Here is a 20026-nt window from a genome sequence, read left to right as displayed (position 1 = left end):
AAAGGACTCCTATTAATGAGTTGGTTAGATTAGGACCTTGTAGAAGTTGACTGTTCAAAGATGCTCCACTGTACTCTGCTCCACAGTCAAAAACTACACGTAATTTACCTTTTCGAGGGTGGTAGACACCATGATGCGGAATATACCACACTTTACCATCATCTCGATCCAACTGATGCTCTGGCACTTTCTCAGCGTAACCTTGGCTCATCATATCATTCATAAAATCAGTATATTCCTGCTGAAATTTCATGTTTCTTTCAAGTTTTCTCTTCGTTCCAAGCAGCCGTTGTTTGGCAACGTTAAGATTGTTTGGCATAGCAAGATCTTTCTCTTTGAAAGGCAACTTCAAACTATAATGTCCACTTTTAAAGCTCACAGATTTCTCCATAATTTCCATAAACCTTTTATCCTGCTGGGACATTTCTTCTTTGTCATCTGACACCTTTTCACTGAAATCATGCTGGTATTGCTTTTCCAATAGCAATTCCAATGTTTCAACAGACACCCTATTTACTCTAGCAGTATGTTGTTCATTTTGAGAGCTGCCTAGCGAACCGTTTACAACCCACCCCAGTAGGGTACGTACGGCGTAAGGACCATCTCCCTGGCTATTCACTACTTGCCATGGTTCAAGTAATTTAGAGGCGTTGGTACCTATCAACAACTCTACTTCAGCTTGAATATGCGGAATGTAAATACCATCAAGATATGGCCATTTAGTTAGGTCTTTTTGTTCAACAATGTTTGCTGGGCTTACTGGCATTTGTTTCTGTGTGTAAACTTCTGGTAACCCATAAAAAACTTTACCATTGAGACTTGAAATCTCCAAGTTGTTTACCACATAGCTTGAAACTGTCGTTTTGGGACTCATTGTAAGTAAACTAATTTTGGTCTTTCTTCCATTTAGATGCAGCTTTCTCATCAGATTTTCTGAACAGAAAGTAGAAGTGCTTCCTGTGTCCAGAAATGCATAAGTCTGAATGACTTTGTTACCTACTGCAGACTTTACTTGGACTGGAAGGATAGGCAAAATATCATTGTTACTCCCGGCCCCTGTATGACCACATGTCTGTGCAGAAACAAGCACGTTATTGATTGAAGGTTCTGCATTATGTTCATCATTCGTGCTGACAGCTTTATCAACTTTGAGCTCTTTAGAAAAAATGTGAAGAACACTGGGATGTTTCTGGTTGCATACTTTGCAAGTTAGGCGCCTTTTACAGTCTTTGCTTCTGTGTCCAACGAGTAAGCAACCAAAGCAAACAGCCTTTTCCTTTATAAAGCTTACCTTTTCCCTATGTTTCTTCTTGCCAAACTCTTTACATTGCTCCAAAGAATGCCCTTGTGTACAAAACAAACAACTAGATAAGTTGCTTTTAGATTGACTGCTTGAATGTTCATGATTTGTACTTTTGGTTTTACCTACAATGGGTTTGTCAACATGGATAACATTGGTAGCAAAACTGTCTCCTTTAAACTTTGGTTTTGACTGGGATTGGGACTTAAATTTATAGATGTCCTTTGGTTTACCAGTGGTTTTTGTTTCTAGATTTTGAATTGACCCAAATATTGGATCTGAAATGACTTTAACTTGGTATTCAATAAATGTGACAACATCACTAAATCTTGCTCTTCGTTTCTGTCTTTCCATGATGTCACATGCAGTTGTTCTCCATTTTTCTCTGAATTTAAATGGAAGTTTTAGAATCACTGTTCTCATGTTTGTTGGCATGTCCAACTCTTGCATGTATTGTAGGTCTGCCATTGCATTGCAACATCCACGTAAAAAGAGAGCATACTCCTGAAGAGCTGTGATATCCTCATACTTAATCATGGGCCATCCAAGCACCTTTTCCATATATGCAGCAGAAACAAGATAGTCTTCTCCAAACTGCTGTTTAAGCATGGCTTTAGCTGTATCATAACCCCTTTCAGGTGCCATATTCATACAACTTCGTACAATTTCTCTTGGGCGCCCTCTTGTGTATCTTTCAAGGAAATACAAACAGTCACCTTTGCTTGTTTTCTCCTCGACACAATATTTAAAAGCTTTTGTGAACAAACTGAATTGTAAAGGATCCCCTTCAAACACTGGAATCTCACGTGGTGGCAAATGTTGAGACTTTTGTTGCAGTAAAAGTAACTCTGTCATTTCCTGTTGCTTTTGAAGTATCTTCAGTGTATCTTTAGGATTTACTGAAGCAGTTATTCTGGGCTTTAATGCATGTTGCTGTACAGGTTGAGATAATTCAAGTTGTGAAGTAGCATTTATGTAACTTTGCAAAGAAGTCCCCTTTTGTATTTCAACGTGTGGATAGAGAGATGCAGTTGTGGTTTTTGCATGTTTACGGATATAGGATTCCATCCCGTCCGCTGCAGTGCTACCTTCCTTTTGCTGCTCAAAAGTCCTGATCACTGATAGCTTTGCATTGGAGGCTGCAATTTTTGCTTCAATGTTCATTTGTTCCTTACGTTTTTGTAGCATTTCCATTTGTTGCTCAATTTCATGCTTAGCTTTTAAAGCCTCTGCCTCAGCGACAAGAGCTGCATTTTCCGCTTCAATTTCAATGCGTGCAAGTTCCACAGAGCTTTTAGATTTGCTGGAGCGTGAACTGTGGCGGCTACCACTGCTGATCTGTGTTTGTATATTTGAAGCACTATCATTGGGTTCAATTTCACTGGGAGCACGTCCACATTCCTCATGTGGCATATCCAACCATTCATTTACCACATCATTAAATTGTTCAGCCCATAACATCTTGGCTTTGAACCATGTTTCGTGCTTATCCTTCTCATCATCAGGCAATAAAGCAATTATAGACTCATGTGCTTCTCTTGCTTCCTCACATTGTAATATAAACCTTTCAAGCATCTTCTTGACCACATCTTCAAATTCCTTATTTCCAAAACACTCTTGAATTGACTTTTTTAACTTAGAGGCTGTGTTAAACTTAGATTTTCTTAATTTCTGCAAAGTATCGAGTTTTGCCATTAACCCTTTTTCAGTAAGTTTAACATCTCTCTTTCGAACAACATTTTCAACCTCTGCTTTCTGTGTTTGAGACTCAAGCTCCATTTTATCTGCCATTTTGAAATATTTAAATACTCACAGCATGTTTTAAACCCATAAGCATTACCTTACAATACTTTGTAAACATGGGTAAGCTAAACAAGCATTTAAAGAAAATACAAACAAATAAGTACTTTTTTTTTTTTTTTTTCCAAAACCCCTTTTACCACCAATGCGCATTGGATTTGTGTTTGTTCGTTTCGTGTGTACACACAGTTTATGGCCATTCAAGTTCAAGAGAAAGCGCTTTCATACCTCAGTACCAGGCTGAAGACTCAAGTGTTCGTGTACGCTGTGTCCTTTTACAACTTCATAGTCCTTTGAAATCCGCGAACAAAGAGAGCAATAATCCACAGAAAATCCGATAAAACGAAACAGTCCCGAATGAACATCATCCGACTCCAGATCAGCTGCTGACTTTTACTGTAGTCTCCCAAACGATCGGATTCAAATGCCAAAGTTAATAAAACTGATATTCAGGCTCCTTTGGTCAAACTTTTTTGACTAAACATGTAACGACGGGGAAGGAGTTATGGGTCCTGAATTGACGCGTGCATTAGGCTTGCTAATAACAAAGAAATGTATTGTCCATATCTTAGGATGAAGTTGAATATGCCAGTCCATTTATTATCATGGCACATAAATCAAATAAAGACAAATAAAATACTTTACAAAACTTCAACCTTCATAACAAATAAACAAAATACGAACGTAACATTAGCACAACCGATTCACACGGTCAAAAAAGTTTGTTTGACCGTCAATTCCTTGCCACCTGTGGCTCATTAACACAAACTTAAATACATCACCAAGGCTAATGGCGCCATCTAGTGTCAAACAAAGAAACTCAATATATAATGGCTCCAACATTGTGTGTTTATATTACAGTTTTTCTCAGTCTCATTTTCTCATTACCTGGAAAGACTGAGATCTAGTTAATCAGTATAACATATACATCTGTAGACATGTAGTGGCAGCTTCAGTCATTTGCAGCTATGAAAAGTTTGGCTGCAGCAGTCATTTAGGTTTTGGCTGAGCCGGCTAGCCAGCCAATAACTTCATCAGCCAGCCATTATTCTCAAAACAAACGCCTTCGGGCTCTAATCCTGACAGACAATTTAAGCAGAATCACAGAAAATAAACAGATGCACTCTGAGATATTAAAGGAAAGTTTACACACACACACAACTTGTATTAACAAAGTCTGATTCATTTGGAAATATTGTCTTGTGTATGCGAAGTAAACCAACATTTTAGCCATTTAACCCCCAGTTTCAAAACAAAGCAATCGATCTACAGGTCTGAAAACACCCTAAAATTAACTTTTATGATCCACTTTCAATGTTGACTAGTGTCTATAAATCCATTACAGATGTTATGATCTCTATATAGTCTCACTATAATCTATATGTGATTTCTGTCTGAACATCAGATCACAATCTTACCACAGTATCTTTAGTTTACAGTCAGGATTCTTCAGTACATCAGAGATCAGCTTCACTCCTGAATCTGTGAGTTTATTATAAGACAGATCCAGATGTCTCAGGTGTGATGGGTTTGATCTCAGAGCTTTAGTCAGAGCAACACAACCTTCATCTGTGATATCACAACTCCTCAACCTGTAGAGAACAGAGACTTTATGTGAATTATACAAAACTACAAACACAAATTCTAACCTCCATCTCTTCATGTAACGTTCCTCTTTCAATCCCTCAGTAACTGAGACACTGTGTGTTTAAATGTCAAATAAATCCATCACACAGCTGACTATTAGTGTTAGATGTCCTAAACCACATGAACATTTCTTCATAAATCTGTATTGAGTTCATGGCTCACACTGAATACTTGATCTTATTTCCTCAAGTGTTTGTGTTCATAATGGACAAGATATTGTCTGACTCTCAGCTAACAGAGAAAAGTTCTAAGAATGTTCCCTGAAAGTTCCCAAAAACGTTCTGCCAACATAAAAAGTGTTCAGTTTTCTTAATGTTATAAGAATGTTTCTAGGTTGTCTGAACGTTAGATGAATGTTAGATTCTACCATTTTCAAACGTTATGACAATTTCATGTTTTAATTTTCACACAATGTTTAAAACAACAAATGTTTTATAGACTTATTTGCTTGTTATGTAAATGATAGAGTAGGACTGGACAATAATTCAATATATCTCACACATACATGATGTGAAACACACGTGTTCCCACATAAACACAATGCTGCCATGGCCTTGCCCTCTAACATCCAACCTGGATAATAACCAAGGTCAGGCAAGACCATGACAGCCACAAAACACTGGGAACATGTGGAAGCCACAACTATATGCCTCCACATGCTCCCACACAGAACATAGTACTGTTATGGTCTTGCCAGATACACTCAGACCTGAATGTAGTACAAAAGATCTGGCAAGCCCATGACAGTACCGCTGCGCAGGCGGCTGACGTGTCCGCGGTTGCGCAGGCGGCTGCGCCGGCGGGTGACGTGTCTCCGGCTGCACCGGCGGGTGACGTGTCTCCGGCTGCACCGGCGGGTGACGTGTCTCCGGCTGCACCGGCGGGTGACGTGTCTCCGGCTGCACCAGCGGGTGACGTGTCTCGCCAGGCGGCTACCGGCAAACATCCTCGCTGGGTTTTGTTTGGTGCGTGCGTTATGTCACGATCGGTTTTAACACCGGAAAGTGGAAAACAAAGGACGAACCCAAACGCGAAGGATGTATAAAATTATAACTATGAATTTATTAAATATAACAAAAACACCCACGAGGGGGTAAAACAGAAGATCAACAAAGGACTGTGATGAAACACAAGAATCACTGAAACAGGTAACAGAGAACAGGAACACTGAATTCACAACAACGCACGCACACCACACAGAGAACACGAGGACATAATATAGACAGCACATCAATGGGGAACAGGTGAACATAATTAATCACGTAAGACACGAGTACATAAGGGAGTAGGGTAAAAGTGACAAGACACTGGGAACACGTGTCACACATACATGATGTGAAAACACACGTGTTCCCACGTAAACACAATGCTGCCATAGCCTTGCCCTCTAACATCCGACCTGGATAATAACCAAGGTCAGGCAAGACCATGACAGCCACAAAACACTGGGAACACGTGTCACACATACATGATGTGAAACACGTGTTCCCACGTAAACACAATGCTGCCATGGCCTTGCCCTCTAACATCCAACCTGGATAATAACCAAGGTCAGGCAAGACCATGACAGCCACAAAACACTGGGAACATGTGGAAGCCACACAACTATATGCCTCCACATGCTCCCACACAGAACATAGTACTGTCATGGTCTTGCCAGATACACCTGAATCTAGTACAAAAGATCTGGCAAGCCCATGACAATGTTTTAATGTTCACACAATATTTAAAACAACAACTGTTTTATAGACTTATTTGCTTGTTATGTAAATGATAGAGTAGGACTGGACAATAATTCAATATCAATATATCTCGCAGTATAATATTTTTTGATAACAGTGATATGGTTTCTAAACACATTTCCGATATTTCGATACATTACGTATGGCAAGCCGTTTTAACTTTTATTCATTGTTTTCTTGATATCAACAATTCAATTTTCACTAGTTAAAATTGTAATTCTTGATATCAGATATTACATTTCTACTAGTATTAATGGCAATTCTTGATATCAACAATTACATTCCCACTAGTAACAATATTAATTCTTGATATCAGCTATTTAATTCTTGATATCAACAATTACATTTCCACTAGTAACAATGTTAATTCTTGATATCAACAATTCAGTTCTTGATATCAACAATTCAATTCTTGATATCAACAATTAAGTTATTGATATCTGTAATTGTATTTTTACTAGTGAAATGTCACCATAGGTTGCCATTCAAATTCAATTGTTGATATCAAGAATTACATTTTCACTAGTAACAATGTTAATTTTTGATATCAACAATTCAATTCTTGATATCAAGAATTCAATTATTGATATCAACAATCGAGTTCTTGATATCAAGAATTCAATTCTTGATATCTAGAATTACATTTCCACTAGTAACAATGTTAATTCTTGATATCAACAATGCAATTCTTGATATCAACAATTCAATTCTTGATATCAACAATCGAGTTCTTGATATCAAGAATTTAATTGTTACTAGTTAAAATGTTAAGTCTTGATATCAATAATTCGATTGTCACTAGTGACAATTTTAATTTCTGATATCATGAATGGGATTGTTACTAGTAAGAAAGCCATTTTAGATATCTGAAATGATATTGATATCAGAAATACAATTTCAGATAACAGAAATTAACATTGTTACTAGTGACAATCGAATTATTGATATCAAGAATTAACATTTTAACTAGTAACAATTGAATTCTTGATATCAAGAACTCGATTGTTGATATCAATAATTTAACTCTTGATATCAATAATTGAATTGTTGATATCAAGAACATAATGAATAAAAGTTAAAACGGCTTGCCATAGTGAAAATTGAATTGTTGATATCAAGAAAACAATGAATAAAAGTTAAAACGGCTTGCCATAGAAAATACAATTACAGATATCAAGAATTGAATTGTTGATATCAAGAATTAAATTACTGATATCAAGAATTAAATTGTTGATATGAAGAATTACCATTGTTACTAGTGGAAATCTAATTGATGATACCAAGAATTGCCATTGATACTAGTAGAAATGTAATATCTGATATCAAGAATTACAATTTTAACTAGTGAAAATTGAATTGTTGATATCAAGAACACAATGAATAAAAGTTAAAACGGCTCGCCATACATTACGGCGTCCTGTGGCTGTTCAAATGTCACATGTAAAAACGCATGTTAAACACAGGTCAAGGGGCTACTTCCCTCTTAAACGTGTGGTGTCTTGTAGTTAAAGGACAAGTTCGGTATTTTACACTTAAAGTCCTGTTTTCAGATTGTTTATGATGAAATAGAACGGTTTTGACAGAAATTTGGTCATATGATGCTGGCCCGAAAACTTTCGGGTGTTTATTGTATTACCCCCCACCCTCTACAATGGCTGTATAAGTGCACTGGAACAATCCTTCCTAAAATGCATTAAACTTTCGTTTACAAAGACGTGAAACTCACCGAGTGGTTAGGGGTGTTCACTGATATGCTCACACAAAAATCACTGCAAAAGATGATTATAACTACGATAAAACAGCTGTTGGAAAGCATCTTTTGCAGCGATTTTTGTTTGAGCATATCAGTGAACACCCCTGACCACTCGCTGAGTTTCACGTCTTTGTAAACGAAAGTTTAATGCATTTTAGGAAGGATTGTTCCTGTGCACCTATACAGCCATTGTAGAGGTGGGAGGTGAAACAACAAACACCCGAAAATCCTCGGGCCAGCATCATCTGTCCAAATTTCAGTCAAAACCGTTCTATTTCATCATAAACAACTGAAAACAGGCCTTTAAGTGTAAAATACCCAACTTGTCCTTTAACTCTTTCACCGCGAGCGTTTTTTAAAAAGCCCGTAAGATGACAATTTTAAGCATCCTATCACTATTTATAAATCCCGGACAACATGTTTAAATGCATGCAAGGTCAAAAAACACTGTAATTTTTTTTTCAAAATATAAATTTAAAATTACCCCATTTCTCAGAGATCCCCAAACGATTCGCGTGAAGCCATTCAACGACTCAGTCTGCCTAAACCCCACCTTTCAGTAGCCTACTCTGCTCTGATTGGTCAACTGACACAGTGTCTTTGCACAAATCACAGATCAGTCTCACAGACCACAGATCGGTGGCACAGACCAACAACAGTGCAACATGTATTGACCTCGTGCTAAAATGATTTACTGAGAAGACATTATCAACATCAATACACATCATTCATCATTAATCCAAGCAATAACAACGACGATTGAAACTAACTTTTTACACTCATTTAAGCATTTATGTAAGCTAACCGGGTCATAACAAAACCGTAAATGAGCATGCGTTAGCAGTTTGCTAACGTGACTCTCTGACAGTAAATTAACAGTTTAAACACACAACATCATTCATCATTAATCCAAACAATACAAACGACGATTGAAACTAACAATTTTACACTCATTTAAGCATTTATCTAAACTAACCGGATCATAGCAAACCTGCTTGCTATCGTGGCTCTGACAATATATAAGTTAGAGTTTAAACAACGATATCATTCATCATTAATCCAAGCAATAAAAACGACTATAGACATTTTACACTCTTTTAAGCAAGTATGTAGCTATAATCATACTTACAGGTTGTGGTTAGGAGACGCATGTTGTTCCAAATAAAGTGGGTACTGAACCATCTTTCATTGCCAAACGTCTAAATCCCTCGTTAAAAATGAATTTTAACCACTGATTCTTCACAGCCAGACACGTTTAGAATATCCCTCCTTGAAAAAGTCTCCTTTGGTAGTGAAAACAACAAAAGCTGAAAACAGCGTGAGCTGATGTTTACACTCACACACTAGCTAGCTGTGGGCGGGTCATAGTTTTCGTTTCTCCCGCAGGCAAGGCTGTAGGCGGAGATTAGTATCTCATGTGACGTGGATAAGTTCGTGTGACGTGGATAATATCAGGAAGAAGACTCACTCCCTATAACGACTCGTTTCAGCGATTCAGAGTCGACTCCCTACTTTAGAACCCAATAAATTTATTAATCGTGCACTTTTTGGTTCAACTATTTTACACGTTGTTTACATTGATGGACAGCTACATGACACACTGCTATAAAGGTAAGTTTCGATTTTGGATCTGTGTGGCTCTTTTAAAAAGTTGCCAGCCAGCGCCAGCGCCAGCGTTTTTCATGATTTTCACAAAAGTTTAATGCCTTCCAGAAAATGTTCTTCTTCAAATATATAAACATACAATATACCAAATGAAAGAACAGACCCTCTGCTTTCAAACAAAAAAAACCCCGTTTCATCCTACCTTTAGTAGTTCTTTTGTAATCAGCTTTTGAATATGGGTAGGTTTCTGCAAAAACACCATATTTTGAGAAAAAAGCAGAGATAATTCCATTTTTGTGACGGACTTTTCATAGAGATCCCATTCAGAGCGATCTTTAAAACAGACACGGACATGCAGCAGCATGCCATAGGACAATACTTCCGGGTTTAAAAAGTCCTGGTGGATAGTAGCGGTATTGCGGAAAGACGGAAAATCTCGTCATTGGCGGGGAAGCGTTTTCTCTTAATTGACGAGATATCTCGTCAATGGCGGGAAAAGAGTTAAGCAACCATGAGCCGCAATCTCCGGGACGACAAGCAAATGGAATGCGGATTTAAATTCGCTCATCTGTACCTCGCGTCAAATCATATCATTGTCACCACCATGCGATCAATTAATCTATTCGGGACTTTGGAGTGTTTGCTCGGAGAAGAGCTGTCAGTCACTCAGAAGTACGAGAAGGAGGTGTGGGGTTAGTTTGCATCAAGTCACAGCTTCTAATGACGACACCATATAGAGATGGAGAACAGGAGATGTAATAAACACAAAAAACTAAATTACTGGTGAGAAAAAAATAGGCTTAAGCCACAAGGTGCGAAGGTTAGAAAAGAATAAAGATGAGAAGCAAAGATACAAGTATGTATGCTGCTGTGTCATCTGGTTATGAGTTATATGCAGGGTGCGATTTGTGAAAAAAACAGAGGGGGGGATGTTTTCATAGGCGTCGATTTCGGCGACGGTGGTTACCCACCATATTTCATAAGTCATTTTGTACCCACCATTAGTTTTAACTTTTTTGACTGTTTTCAGTGGTTATGAAGAGCAATATATGAGAAATTTGGTAATCATTGTCCGACCTAACAAAAATCCATTATAATATTATTTTTTATATATTTCTAATTAAAATATTTCTAATATTCAGAAATGCGCTCTCCGCTCACGAGCTCTGATCGGAACAAACCCGAACCTCACTGTCTGCTGAACTTGCGCAGAAACATAAAAATATAACCAGCTTTTTAAAATGGTTTTAAAACTAAACATTTATACTATTTTAGCACAAATTATGAGCTTATTGACGATTTTTTATAATTCTTGACATAATGCGTCTCTGTCCACAGCACATTTCAAAACATTTTAATTCATAAAAATAAATCATGAGAACATGAACTCATCACTGCATTTGCAGGAATTGTAAAATCTTTTTTCTTATTAACTCTTGAAGCAGCCTAACGCAATAGTTTTACTCTAATACTGTAGCTTATCTTTCCCCACACATATGAACTGTGATCATGCACAACGAAAAAACATGCAAGAATTAAATTTTGAATGGCAAAACTATATGGCACAACGTAGTGTCAACTTAAACATAAATATGAACAATGTATTGATTGCAAAGTTAAACCATTACAGTAGAAACCGTTTTAATGCTGCTTTTAAAGTAATAACATTAACTTTACACCGCGATGCTGAGCTACAGTGAAATGATAGAAAAGTCAGATGCATTATGTAGTCACTTAGCCTCATTTGCGCAAACTGGACGCGCCCACGCCTCGCTAAACGCCTCATCAGCATTTATCATGTGTAACTTCGGCCATTCTCAGTGGTGTGACTGGGACACTAACTCTGCTTGTCATCATAAACAGATAATCAGATTGTGATCTTTATTCCCACTTTATTAATATGCGGCTGAATATACCGCATTTCATCGTTTCGACACACAACTCCATAATCATCTCGCAAGTGTTGATAGGCTATTACTCGTGAGGTGTAACTGGGTCTGTAACCAATCAGATAGCGCCGTGGGCGGGACATTGAGCAAGTCTGCAGAGTGGTGAATACAGAGAGGCTGCGCGGTAGCTATATCAGAGCCAGCCAAAGTAGCGCATTTAAAAAAAATTGTCTTTAATCAAACCACGGATCCGTGATAAGTTTTGTGATCCGTCTCGCCACTAGTGTAGTAGCACTGATCACTTTGGGGAGGGGGGGATAAATTTATCCCCACCGGGGATAAAAATAATGAAGCAGAGGCAGGGATACATTGACCAGAAAGGGGGAAATCCCACGCATCCCCCCCGGCAAATCGCACCCTGGTTATATGTATAATATAATTAAATGTCTAGTATCAAATCACTGATTCTTGAAACTTTGGCAAAAACATGTCCCACTAAGAAAAGTGCTAATTCTGTTGGAAATTAATATTATTTTCATGAAGAAAAAGAATCAATGTTATAATCAGGGGGTCTTTGCACATATGTAAGGTTCTTTTATAGGTTTATTTTTTATTAATTTAATGATTATATGCTGGCCCATTGCCTATAAAATCAGCTGTCCTCGGTTAAGAGATAATCATTTCAACTTGATTAAAAAAGACAAAAGTAATAATTGAATTGAATAATATATTTACCACATGAAAGAGTACATTGTAATATGTATTAAAAACTACAAACAGTGAGTTTTGAACACTATTTACTATATTTTGTGATGCTCAAAATGTGTCCCACATATTCGTCACCACCGTCAGATATTTATAAAAAGCATAAAATCAGACAACTTCAGGGTCAACTGCATTCCTGAGGACCCCATTTTCAAACCTTCAGCACTACTTCATGCTTCAAGATCACTCAAGCTCCTGTATGTTTGATATTTTCTCTTAAACTTCTTCATATTTTTGGACACTGCTACTGTGACAACCATAACATGTCAACACCGTCATCTCTGTATAAAAATATTAGATTAGATCATGAAATAAATGTATAATTTTTCACTATCTAGCTTGCTAAGCAATTACAAGTAGATCAGTAATTTTTATTTTTCTTACAGTATGTAACATTATATACTACAATAATTTAGGGTCACGTTGATTTATATTTTCTCCACATATGACTATAATAGCAAATTGAACAAGACTTACACAGATGGAACTATGAAAGTCAATACTGTGACTGAATAAATCCATAATATATCAAAACAGAAACACAACCCGGTGGCAAAAAATACTTAATAGTTTATAAATGTAAAATAAATAATTGTGTTTTTTAATGTTAAATAGCTCTTCATCCCATCTATGAGATGTCAATCTCAGAAATGTCCCCAAGCCTGTTTGAGTTTGAGACGCCTGCATTACAGCATTTAACACTGACTGACATTCAGGGTCCACTTATATTATTATTAAACTGAGCCTGAAAGTTTGTTTTACTGGACAGTGATATCACTTTTTTGTATGAAAGATAAACACAAATTAAAGGTGAACATTAATATCGTCGCTGCCTGATGAAACTCAAGTATGTCCAAAACGGTAACTTTTCAGAAAGTGAAAAAACATTGTATATCAAAAGCAGTTGAATGTAGCGTTGTCATACTTGGTACGGCATCTTTACATGTAACCATATTCTTGCCAGTGTCATGATATAATCCACATTTGACCAAAATTGAGTTTAAATGGACATGCGTGCATATTTTACAGTAACGGTGGTCGATACGCGTTCTTCCGATCATTAATTAGAATGGCCAAGTCGCGTTTCGTATTGACAGATGAATACGCTCAGTTTATTAAATAGCCTACGTCTTAGTTAAATACGCTTACTTTATTTAATATTAATTATACATTTATTAAATGTCTCTTGCAAACTATGAAGGGACAATGAATCAATACACTGACATGGTAATGCTACACAACAGGGGCGTCAGTTTGTGTTGAAAAGTGGTGGGGACAAAAGATCTGATAAAAACATTACTGCAGGACGGGAAAAACATTGAATAACGGCGCATCAAAAATGGGCATAGCGTAGGCCAGTCAACAACAAGAAAATACTCAGCATAAATTTATAAACCCTCAACAATGACGACTGCACACATGTAACAGTTCCTGCAACACCAGCTCAACCGAACAATGCCAAAGCACCATACCGTAGAAAACAGCAGCTCGTTTAATAAATGATTACAATGAATTTCATTACATATGTACAAGAAAACACACCATAAGCATACAACACAATATATGTGACCCTGGACCACAAAACCAGTCTTAAGCATCGCTTGATTTTTCAGAACATTTTAACCAAATGCTTTCAAAAAGTGGTGGGGAAATCCCCATCGTAAATATCACCAATGCTAGACAGATACTTTGTTTGCACAGTCCTACCGTAATTAAGTCACTCATAGATGTAAGTCTGGCGTCCGGGGGAAAAGTTTACCTCGATGAAGGAAAGTCATTGTCATGTTTATTCGGCTATATCCAGTGCATAGGTTCGATGAAACTTTACGAGACCGTCGAGATGCTTCACAGGCGGAAGATATGCGGCGTGATTGACAGCTTTGACACCAAACGGGTACGTGAAAATCAGATGACATGATTTCACAAGTTTTCATTGGCTATTTAGGTATGTGACGCATACTGTATATGGATATGAACCTGGACATTCAATCTGTCGAAAAATCTCAAAATCGGCAAAATGAACATACGTGAGTTTCATCGGACAGCGACGATATATTTATCCCTTTTTTATTTTAAATATGATATAGTTTTATAGGAGAAGGTTTCATTGGCCAATTTTTTTTAGAGGTTTGTTTTTGGTTCAGAAATCCATTGAAGGCATTCTTGGCAGTTTTTACCGAGGCTTTTTTAATATGCATACCGTTATCGGATTTATACGGTATCGGCCGAAATGGAGAAGTATATCGTGCAAAAAATGTTGGCCATATCGTCCAGCCATATGATAGAGAAACATTGCATTTTATTATTTTAAAATATATAGGGGTGGTTTCCCAGACAGGGATTAGACTAGTCCTAGACTAAAGTAAATGTAATAGCTGTCCAAACTGAAAACAACTTGCACTGACATATTTTAAAATACATCAATGCCATTTGTTTTGCCTTAAAATGCACACAAGTAATGTTTTTAGTAAGGTGTGTTTGTTAAAACAATTTATATTTCATAATTAAACTAAGGCCTAGTCCTGGCTTAAGCTAATCCCTATCTGGGAAACCACCCCATAAAACATTATTTCTGAATGTTCTGTAAAAATATTGCTGTAGAAAACACAATTAACTTATTAGGTTTAGATGTTGATGATTTGTGTCATTTAAAGTCACCATGGTGTTGATTAGTGTTTGTTTTAGTTAGACTCTTGACCCTTGACTTTTTGTTTGCTAGTTATTCCCTGGTTGTGTTAACTTTGTATATAAAGCACATTTGTTATGTTAATGTAAAGTTAGTGTAATTCTGTAGCAGTTGGTATATAAGTTGTTGTTTTAAACATTGTGTGAAAATTAAAACATGAAATTGTCATAACGTTTGAAAATGGTAGAATGTAACATTCATCTAACGTTCAGACAACACAGAAACGTTCTTAGAACGTCAAGAAAACTGGACACTTTTTATATTAGCAGAATGTTGGGAACTTTTTTGAGATTGACTGCTGATTTATGTACAACATTAAGAAAATGAATTTTGTTAGAAAAGATTCTTCCAAAGTAAGAGTTCAAAATAAAATCATAAAATAATTAAATTAATTGTATTAAAGCAACACAATTGCACTGTTGTGCTTTTCAACCTCATGGGGGAGCCGTAAGCCAATCTAACATGGAAAACTACATAGTGTTGCTTTAATATGTAGACAGTCATGTGATTGTTGTTAGTTTTACTTACTGAAGTTTTTTGGTTTCTTTAATCACAAGCTGCAGTCTCACAAGAACTTCATCTGCTGTATTTGCATCTCCAATAAATTTATTTAGATTAAGTTCATCCAAATTCTGCTCAGACGTCAACAACACAAAAACTAAAGCTGCCCACTGTGAAGAGGAGAGTTTGGTCTTTCCTACTGATGAAGATGTCACATAATGTTGAATCTCCTGCAGCAGTGAATCATCACCCAGTTCATTCAGACAGTGAATCAGATTGATGGATTTCTCTGGAGACAGATTCTCATTCATCTTCTCTTTAATGTACTTAACAGTTTTCTCTTTCTTGTAGGAGCATCTTCTCATCTGTGTCAGTAGATCCTGTAAGAGAATCTGATTGGACTCCAGTGAAAGACCCAGAAGAAAACGCAGGAAGAGATCCAGATGTCCATTATTACTCTGTAAAGATTCATATACAGCTCGATGATGTAACTCAAATAATGAATCCTGTTTTAAAGTTATAGAAAACCAAACTGATTTAAACACATTTGTGTTGTTCTTTGTGAAGGAGATGTGAGCATAAAGAGCTGCTAGATGTTCCTGGATGCTGAGATGAACAAAGAGGTAAACTTTCCCCTGATACAAACCAAACTCCTCTCTGAAGATCTGAGTACACAATCCTGAGTACACTGATGCTTCTGCTACATCAATGCCACACTCTCTCAGGTCTTCATCATAGAAGATCAGATTGCCTTTCACAAGCTGCTCAAAAGCCAGTTTCCCCAGTTTGAAGATCATGTCTTCATCTTTCTTCTCATAGTCCTTCTGATGTTTGATGTTTGTCTGAATGATCAGGAAGTGTGTGTACATTTGAGTGAGAGTCTTGGGGATCTCTCTTCTCTCTGCTTCACTCAACATTCTCTCTAGAACAGTGACTGAAATCCAGCAGAAGACTGGGATGTGACACATGATGTAGAGACTCCTGGATGACTTCAGGTGTGAGATGATTTGATCAGACAGACTCTCATCACTGATTCTCTTCCTGAAGTATTCCTCCTTCTGTGGATCAGTGAATCCTCGTACCTCTGTGACTCGATCAACACACTCAGAGGGGATGAGATCAGCTGCTGCTGGTCTGGAGGTGATCCAGATGAGAGCAGAGGGAAACAGATTCCCCTTGATGAGGTTTGTCAGCATCACGTCCACTGAGGTTGATTCACTTACATCACACAACCTCACACTGCTGTGAAAATCCAGAGACAGACGACACTCATCCAAACCATCAAAGATGAACAACACTTTATATTCATCACTGAAGATTTCCATTTCTTTTGTTTGTGGGAAGAAAAGATGAAGAAGATCTAAAAGACTGAGTGTTTTGTTCTTCATCAAATTGATCTCTCTGAAAGGAAGTGGAAATATGAGGTGGACGTCCTGATTCTCTTTCTCTTCAGCCCAGTCCAGAATGAACTTCTGTACAGAGACTGTTTTTCCAATGCCAGCGACTCCCTTTGTCAGCACACTTCTGATGTGTTTGTCTTGTTCAGGTAAAGGTTTAAAGATGTCATTACATTTGATTGGTGTCTCCTCTGTTGTTGTTCTTCTGGATTGTGTCTCAATCTGTCTCACCTCATGTTCATTACTGATCTCTCCACTTTCACTCTCTGTGATGTAGAGCTCTGTGTAGATATCATTCAGTAGTGTTGGGTTTCTCTTATTTGATGTTACCTCATACAAACACTCAAACTTCTTCCTCAGATTTGATCTGAATGTGTTCAGGACTTCAGTAAGATTAGACTCATGACTGTAGATAAAAACATAACTTTGAATAAAAATGTATAGAGCAAAATGTTGTTTTTGCATCACAAAATATGGGACATAAATATGGATGGAAAATGTTTTTTTTTTTAAGTATCATGTGGTCAACCTGTTTTAGTCTCTAAAAATAAATTAAAATCCTATTATTTACCTGAAATGAGGACTCATGTTTTTATTGAAGTCTTGTAGTTTATTCCCAAATTGCTCAATCTTCCTCCCCTTACAGTCGGGTTCTGTTATGATTCGTCTGGATTGTAAGAATGAAAATGAAGAATCACTTAAAGGGCGGTTTATGGAAGTAAAACAGTGCCGTTGGATTTTGAATTCTAATTCTTAGCACTGAATTTTTTTACATCGAATTTTTAACACTGAATTTTATTTTGCATCTAAATCAGACTTTGAATTTTAAAAGCCATCGAATTTCTAGCACTGTTTTTTTGCCTATGACATTTTTTTCAATGTTTTAAAAAAAATTCGGTGAGAAAAAAAATTCAATGTCTAAAAAAATTCAGTGTAAAAAAATTCAATGTCTCAAAAGATTCAGTGTAGAAACATTCAATGTTTCAAAAGATTCGGTGTAAAAAATTCAATGTCTCAGAAAATTCAGTGCAAAATAATTCAACGTCTCAAAAAATTCAGTGTAAAAATATTCAGAGTCAACATCCGGGGAAGCAAGGAGAAGCAATCGATCCCTGTATCAAATCATTCAACATTCAGCCAATCATTTACGCTCCATTGGTCATGTGACGCTGAAACGGGAAGTCGGTGAAGTTCAGGCAAAGGGTTTATTTGCATTAACATAGTAGGAAATCTCACATTTTTCACATCTGGCAGATCGTATCATCAGTATATCAGGACACTGCCCGTTTACATTTATCAGCATCAAAGTGGCTTCTGTATCTGGATGTGTGATCGATCCCGTGCGGGGAGACGCGCTGGATGAATAGCTGTCAATCACAAATGGCTACAACTGGCTTTAACCATATGATTTAGGGTTGTCGCGGTAACCGCACTCCCGTATTGTACAGTTCTACTGAGAAGCAAACAGCAGAAAATAACTAGCAACCCCAACAACCTAAGCTTTATATTTTAAGCTTTAAAGGTTTTATCTTTGTTTATCTGCAGCGTCCGCACCGCAGACTTTAGCTGAACTTGACTTTCACCCACATGCTTTTTATTAACAACAAAATCCAATGTTTTAGTCTGCCTTAATAACGGGCTTTAGGCTCTGTCTGAACTTATACGTTTTTGTTCTGTAGCCTACTTTGTTCACTTACATATTTCTATATCACCCATAAACTGTTGTTACCTATGTTTCCTGATAAGTTTAATATGATTTAAATAAAAGAGCTAACAATTTCCTAAATTTCCTGTTCATGTCTCCCTCTAGTCTAGTGCGTAAGAAGTGAAGTAATGTAATTTACAAACACATTTACTTTGCATAACCAACACTGAACAAATGTATTTGGCCAATGTTATTATGGTTTGTACGTGTTTAACCCAGTCTCCTGAGGTTGCGTATAAATAACACGAAGTGTAAAACTCGTGCAAATTCCACTTTGGCGTGCATATGATACGCAAGTCATTCCCATTCACTTAACCGGGGCATCTTTTTTTGTCATTTTATTTATTGGTTTCTCAAATTTTTTCTGTTTTTTAAACCATTTTCGCTTGGGTTTAGGGTTAGATTTTAGATTTGCTTAATGAGGTTATTTAATATACAGGTTTCTCAATGTAATTTTGTCCATATTTAAGCCATGGTCGCTTGGAGTTGGTGTTAGAGTTGGGATTTGGGTTAGGATGTCATTTTTATATATATAAAAAATTGTTCTAACCCTAAACCCAAGCGAAAATGGTAAAAAATAGCAAAAAAATTAATTCAGAAACCAATAAATAAAACGACAAAAAAGATGCCCCGTTTAAGTGAATGGGAAGGACTTGCGTATCATATGCACGCCAAAGTTAGTGCTATTTATACGCAGTTTCAGGAGACTGGGTGACAAGCGCAACATTCACGTAATGACCCTTGATATGTCGCCATGGAAACTCAAACATTAAAACATTCATTAAATTCTGCTACTAATTATTAATCTCTACAGGAAGAGTTGGAACATAATAAACATGTCCCTGAATAACTTAAAAATACAAGCAGTGTTAAAATGCTTTTGCATATCGATTTATTTCAAGACTTTCAAGCTTAGCTAGCATTGCTCCACAAATATGAATTTATAGAATACATAGGATTTAAATTGCATTTCATTATCTAACTTTTGCGAGTTTGTCCATGGTTTATATTGTTGTAGTTTTATATTGATTAAATTAAACAAATGATTGGTTTGCTTTTTTTAAATCTAAGGATCTTTAGATGTATTTATGTAATAAGGCAGGTAAAATGTTTTCCATTTATTCGTTTTTGTTAAACCTTCTCCTAATATAAGCGAGTCATTTTAGTAATTTGTTGTTGTTCTGTTTTAATAAAAAATAATAATAAACAAATACTAAGCATTCGTAGTAATGGAAA

General features: G+C 36.7%; 1 protein-coding gene across 2 annotated transcripts in view; it reads right to left on the bottom strand.

Annotated features, from left to right (window-relative positions):
- Positions 1–20026, bottom strand: part of LOC141363221 (NLR family CARD domain-containing protein 3-like) — a 460117-nt gene that overhangs the window by 418241 nt on the left and 21850 nt on the right. For both annotated transcript variants that reach the window (XM_073865813.1, XM_073865814.1), the window contains exons 6-8: positions 17657–17752; positions 15716–17491; positions 4519–4692 (exon numbers count right to left, since the gene is read on the bottom strand). In XM_073865813.1, the coding sequence (XP_073721914.1) occupies positions 4519–4692; positions 15716–17491; positions 17657–17752 (2046 nt within the window). The remainder of the gene's footprint in view (positions 1–4518; positions 4693–15715; positions 17492–17656; positions 17753–20026) is intronic.

This window comes from Misgurnus anguillicaudatus, unplaced genomic scaffold, assembly GCF_027580225.2.
Source record: "Misgurnus anguillicaudatus unplaced genomic scaffold, ASM2758022v2 HiC_scaffold_33, whole genome shotgun sequence".
NCBI classification, from domain to species: Eukaryota; Metazoa; Chordata; class Actinopteri; order Cypriniformes; family Cobitidae; genus Misgurnus; species Misgurnus anguillicaudatus.
The sequence above is the reverse complement of the archived record's forward strand: the minus strand, read 5'-3'. Positions and strand labels throughout refer to the sequence as shown.